The sequence below is a fragment of the Camelus dromedarius genome, chromosome 3, assembly GCF_036321535.1.
Source record: "Camelus dromedarius isolate mCamDro1 chromosome 3, mCamDro1.pat, whole genome shotgun sequence".
Classification (NCBI taxonomy): Eukaryota; Metazoa; Chordata; class Mammalia; order Artiodactyla; family Camelidae; genus Camelus; species Camelus dromedarius.
Window position 1 is genome coordinate 37,055,139 of NC_087438.1, and position 6,000 is coordinate 37,061,138.

A 6,000-nucleotide genomic window follows, 5' to 3' on the forward strand; every position below is an offset into this window, starting at 1 on the left:
TTTCAAAGTGCTGGTATAAACTTAAAAATTAGGTTAACAGATGTAAGTTAATTTCTTAAAAGTAAATGAAAATGTACTCATTAGGCTATCCTTCAAAATAATGAAAAAATCAGCAACATTCTGTATAAGTTAGGTCAAAAACAAATATACTGATACTATTCTTTTTTAATTGAAGTACAGTTGATTTACAATATTGGTTAGTTTCAAGTGTACACAAAGTGATTCAGTTTTTATGTGTGTGTGTGTGTGTGTGTGTGTGTGTGTGTATATTCTTTTTCAGATTCTTTTCCATTATAGGTTATTACAAGATATTTAATATAGTTCCCTGTACTATACAGTAGGTTCCTCTGATACTATTTTCATTTCAGGTAGGTTGTAAAATAATTTACAAAAGAATTTTAAAATTTTATATACTGTAAGTTTGTATTCAATCTTTAAGTTTGTATTAAAATACTAAAGTAAAATTCTTTACCTTTTCTAAGTCTTCAATTTCAGAACTGAAGTTTTTACCCTCATCCATCATTTCTTCTTCTTCAAGAGTTCGTTCATCATCATAATCATGGACCAACATCTCAGCAGTGGGGTCAAAATCATGATCCTCAGATGACAAAGACCCAACTGGAAGGAAACAATCAATCACTTAATAGGTTCATAAGGCTATTTACAAAAGAAAATAATTTGTGTTCTACTGCCATTTCCTTTTAATATTTATATCTAAGCTTTATTAAATGTATAACCTGTAAGGTATACTTTCTACGTAGTTTATAAAGTTAAGACCACAGATTCCTGAAAAGATATCTAAATCAGCAAAAGAACAAGGCTGCTTTATAACCACTTTTATAAGGTGTCCAGTCCATGAGAACATGACTTATAATAGCAGCAAAGTGGAGTGGTCCCTAAAAAAATGTTCTCCTAGAAAAGTCAAAAGTCGAATCAGTTAGTTTAATACATTTGTCTAAAAGCAGTAGAAAAATGTCAGAAGGATTATGAATAGAATATTTCACAAGAATCTGTTATACATTAAGGCAAAACACTTCCGGAAAAGGGAATATAAATTTTACTCAAATCTAACCCTCAAATAAAGGTTCGAAACAAAACAGAGATCTGGTTTCTAGAACAAATGCAAGTTTTGTGAAGCAGCTACACAGCCATTAGTCTTCAAAAGCACTACCTCACTTACCATTTCTGTAACAGTATTTCAAGCATCTCAGCCTTAAACCATAAGAGCATGTTTTCTTTGGACTACTAATAAAATTCTTAAAATTACATGAAGGGAATACAGAAACTCATATCTGAAATTTTGGGAGATATATCCCACTGCAAGTTGTTCTGGTCAATTCAAACTTGTTTATAAAGTGGTAATGCTTTTTAATGGCAAATCTGAAGTCAACAGGATACCCTGAAAACCAAATGGAAAGATGAATGCTATCCATAATCCCAAGAGAATGAAATTAAATTTATGAAAAACAGTATTTTCTCCATTTGTTTTACTCTAGTATGTAATTCAATTAGACCAGTGACTCTCAGAGCAGGGAAGGAAAGAAGTATCAGAATTGTGGAGTGGAGGAAGGGAGAAGTGGAAACAAGCATACTGGACGCAAAAAGTTTGATCTGTTTTTAGTCAAGCAATTTATTATTTTAAAATTTCAAACATTTAAGGACAGTGTGAGATCATTACCAAAACACTGAACTAGACCAAAGATTTTTCACTATGGAAAAAACCAGACACAATTCAGTGTTTTTGATTCTGAGTCTGGAGAACTCTAATCATTAGTCCTAAAGTTAATAAAATTCCTACGAGACTTTATTCTTTAGAAGGTTTACATTATGCTATTTTTTTAAATGTTCGAATATTAACCTGCTCATTTTAAAATCTGTTGTGGTATAGGTGGTTTAAGTTAATTTTAGAGAAAGATGAATATTTTTTAAATAGCTCAAAAGCAGAGCATCCACCAGTGCAAATTTTCATTTTCTGAGAAATTCCTGGAAACCCTTGAGGTATGCCAAAGCATAAGGTATGAAATACACAGTAACTCTTCCACTTTTTTGAGGACAGAGCTCTAGCCTTTTTGTAAGAACCGTATCACTTGGTACACTTTAAGGCTTCCCTTAAAGTGGAAGGTATTCATTCAGTAAGGGCCAGAAATGGAAGGGCCTGAGGGTCTACTCTTGGCTTTGTCCCTGGCTTTCTGGGACCTGAGACAACTCATTCAAACTTTGTGGGCCTGGGTCCAGTTTTGGATTTGTACATACAGTGTTGGCTTGGATGACCTCTAGTCTCTTCCAGCTCTAAAATCCTCTTTAAAAATGGCTAATTGATTAAAAACAAGTTACAAGTTTGTTTAAATGCCAAAACTACACTGTCTTTTTGCTTTTTATTCAGATTGCAACTTCTGAAAAGCAGACAGTGATGCAAAATGGAAAAATTCCACTATCATCCAGATGTCTGGCATCATGTACATAAATTTTCTTTCCCTAAATTCAGTTATAACAAAGAAATGTTTGTCTCAAAGTTAGAGAAACTTTTAAAAATAATTTTTAAATGTAAAGACATAGCTATTTTTAAAATAACCACAAATTTCTTCTACTTGGTATTATTTTATAATATCTTAAATGATAATCAAGAGAGACCTTAAAGGTTGACTAATACATAAAGTAATATGCAAGGAAATGGACTGTTCACTCTAAGGCAACATGTGGTAACAGACTTGGGAGCCCATCCAGGCTCTGCTATTAACTAGGTGACTCTCAGTAGAGTTATTTAAATGTCTCCTCAAGTGTAAAAAATAAAGGAGTTGAACTAGTTCAGAGACACTTTTCCTGAAGACTATGAGAGGGAAAAGGGGCAGCCAAGAGGGGGCTGGAAAGGGGATGATAAAGTGAAACAAAGCTGTCCTTCCATTTTAGCACACGAGGAAAGGTCTTTGCCATAGACAGGTTTCAGAGGTTCCAAAAACCCCAAATTATATGAATTATGCATTATATGCAGAGTTCTGGAGACAGAGTCCTTTGCTTTCATCAGATCCTGATAGTTGGTTCTGACACCAAAACAGTTAAGAAACACACTCCTAGATGATCTAGTGTTGTCTCACCTCAAAAATTCTATATTACCACTTTTCTGTGCCAAACTCAGAAAATCTGTGCTTCTTTTGATTAGGGCAGCTTTACCTAACTCTCAATTTTGAAGTTAACACAATCTACAGACATTTCTCATATATGAAGAAAAAAAAAAGAGAGACAACATAAGTGGAAATGAGGAATCATGATTAATAATCAACATAAGCAACCCCAAAATTCTGACAAATCAAAGAGTCAATTTCTCAAAGAAATTAAAATCTAAACTAAATTGCTAAAGTTAGTGGAAAGTTTGGGAAAGATCTGGGATTAACTGTTTCAGGCTTAGAGAAAAAAATGAGATATGGGAGAATTAAAGATATACTACTTAAAAAGAACATTTGTCAGTTAGCAGCTTTGTAACAAAGTATTTTTTTCAACATGCAAGAAAAAAGAGAGAACAGTATAACCCGTTCCTTCCTCAAACAACTTAATTACCAAAATGTACACTGAAACTCTTAAAAACAAATGATGAAAAACTCCCAAGACAAATTTTTGTGGGAAAAATTTATCAACAGGTCTTTTAGCCCCCATTACCCTCTGGGACCCACTGAAGAGGGAAGAAAATAGTACAAACCTGGGCTCGAACTTCCAAAAGAAGCCTAGGAGAGAGAAGAAAACGTGCGGTTAGATCGCGCAGCTAGGGGAAGAGGCAGCACCGGCAACAGGGCGCAGAGGAGGCGGAGCCCAGCGCTCCTCCGCAGCTGCCAAAAGTACAAGACGTAGCTTCGCTCCAATCGCTCCCGGCCCCTTTCGGGCCCCTCTTGGCTGCCTCGCCTTCCTCTTCGAGTCCCTAGTGTACAAACTCGCAGACCCGGGACGGAGCCCGGAGTCTAACAGGCAACTCTAAGCTGCCCCGTGGAGCTCAGCAAGTTACAAAGCCGAGAAGCGGAACCCAGAGTAGTCGGCTCGCAGCATCGGTCCCCAATACCCCGGCATCTCAGGAATCCCCCAAATCCCACCTGGCTCTCCACGGCCCCGAACAACACCTCGCAATGCAACACCCTTTCCTGAAAAGGACTCGCCCTCTGGGCACCTAGTCCACCCACCTGGGGCAGGGAGCCCCAACTCCAGGGCTGTCCTCTGCCCCCGAGCATAGGCCAGCTCGCAACCGGACACTCGCCCCCAAACCAAAGCGCAATCCCCCCGTGCTCTTCCCCGCGTCCGGAGACGCGGACCCGCAGTCCTGTAGATGCTAGTTCCTTCCAGGATGTTTAGTCCTCGGGCCCGCCAGCGAGCCCCCCTCTCCCCAGCAGACTCCTGCCCAGGGGCTTCTGCTGCGCCACCCCCTCCCCCCAGCTCACTAGTCCCCGGGGACACGGCCAGGGCAGCTTCGCTCGCCATGCCTCCCTCATTCAGCCCAGAGAAAAGTGGGGCTACCCAGAGCCTCTGGAGAAAGCGTCTAGAGTCTTGGTCCTATCTCTTTACCCCGAAAGGACTCCGGCACCTCCCGGGCTGCGGGGCGGGGAGTCCCGCTCGCCTCTCCCGAAGCCCAGCGGCCGCGCATCCCGCTCGCCTCGGCGCCTGGAGCAAAGTGGAGCTTGTGGCGCCTTCGCGCCGCAGTCCAGACACGGTGGGCCGGGGGCACACAACACTCCTGCAGGGCAGTGGCGCAGCCCGCTCCCCGCTCTGCAATCCGGGCGCGGAGTGGGGGGGAGGCTCGGCCGGTTTCCACCCACCCCGGCCCCGGGAGGCGGCGCAGAGGCTCCGGCGGCCCGCGTCAGCTGCCGGGGGGCAAGCCACGGCGCCGTCCCCGGGTCGGGACTCGCTGCCGCCGGCCGCCGCCTCCCGTCCGGCCCCGTCGTCCGGCCGGCTCGGGGCCGGAGCCGCCGCGGCCTAGTCCCGGAGGGAGACCGCTCCCGCGCCCGCTCCCGCCCCCCGACCAGCCCCCCTGCCGCCCGTCGCCGCCCCGCGGCCCCGAGCCGCCGCGCCGCCCCCCGTGAGACCGCGGAAAGGGCCCCGGACCCCACAGGCCGGCTTGGGGAGCGCGGGAGGCCGCCAGCGGCTCGCTCCAGCCCGGCCGCTCCTGCCCGGTTTCCCTGCTCACCTCCGCCATATTGGTACCTTTAGGGCGAACGAGCAGCGCCGAGCCCAGTCCCCGGATGGGGCGCCTGAGCCAATCGCAGCCGCCGCCGCCGCCGCCGCCGCCGCGGTCCGCCCGGCACCCGCCCGGCGGCGGAGGCGGCTCGGCCCCTTATAGGGCAGGGCGGCCCGCGACACCCCCGGGCTGCTCGCAAGCCCACCCCGCCCGGCGCCCCTCGCCGCGCCCCGCGCCCGCTGCGGGTGGCTCGACCAGCACTCGCACTCACTCGCCCTTACCCTCTCGGCTGGAGTAAAGTTCCTGCCGAATTGGAAGCAAACGGGGACGGATGGAAACATCGGCTCGGGACAGACACACGTCCAGCCAGTCGAGGCCCAAGAGCTGGCCGGGGCGGCTCGGACCGACAGACACTCCGGTCCGGGAGGGAGTGGGGGAAATGGGCAAGAGACTTGGAGGGACAATTCGACAGACTTCCCTAAGTAAGAAGAGAGGAGGTGGTCGATGGAGTAGACTGACGGACCAGAGGAAGCTCGGAGAAAAGAGAAGTGGCTGATCGATGGCAGAGTCAGTCCAGAATGAGAGGACAGCGACCAGGCATTTTGAGGTACCCGCTAAGAGACCTGCAGGAATGAGGGATGCTCATCAGCTTACACTGGCTTATGGAGTGAACAATGGAAGTGGTCATTTGCCAAACAGGCTCTTGAAGATGCAGTGCAGAAGAACAGGCAAAAGATCAACAGGGCAAAATGATGGTGAATAGACTTGCACAATTCAAAGATAATGCTTATAAAATATAAACTGTGCACGTGCGAAAAAAAATTAGAACGGTTAATCAGCAAATAGTC

At 46.0% G+C, this 6,000-nt stretch overlaps 1 protein-coding gene across 1 annotated transcript in view; it reads right to left on the reverse strand.

Moving 5' to 3' along the window:
- The window catches only part of MIER3 (MIER family member 3), a 30,182-nt gene extending 24,973 nt beyond the window's left edge, over positions 1-5,209 (reverse strand). Inside the window, exons 1-3 of the mRNA XM_031445408.2 lie at positions 5,162-5,209; positions 3,692-3,716; positions 473-618 (exon numbers count right to left, since the gene is read on the reverse strand). Coding sequence (XP_031301268.1) covers positions 473-618; positions 3,692-3,716; positions 5,162-5,170 — 180 coding nt within the window. The 5' untranslated portion in view covers positions 5,171-5,209. The remainder of the gene's footprint in view (positions 1-472; positions 619-3,691; positions 3,717-5,161) is intronic.
- Positions 5,210-6,000: the final 791 nt, after the last annotated feature.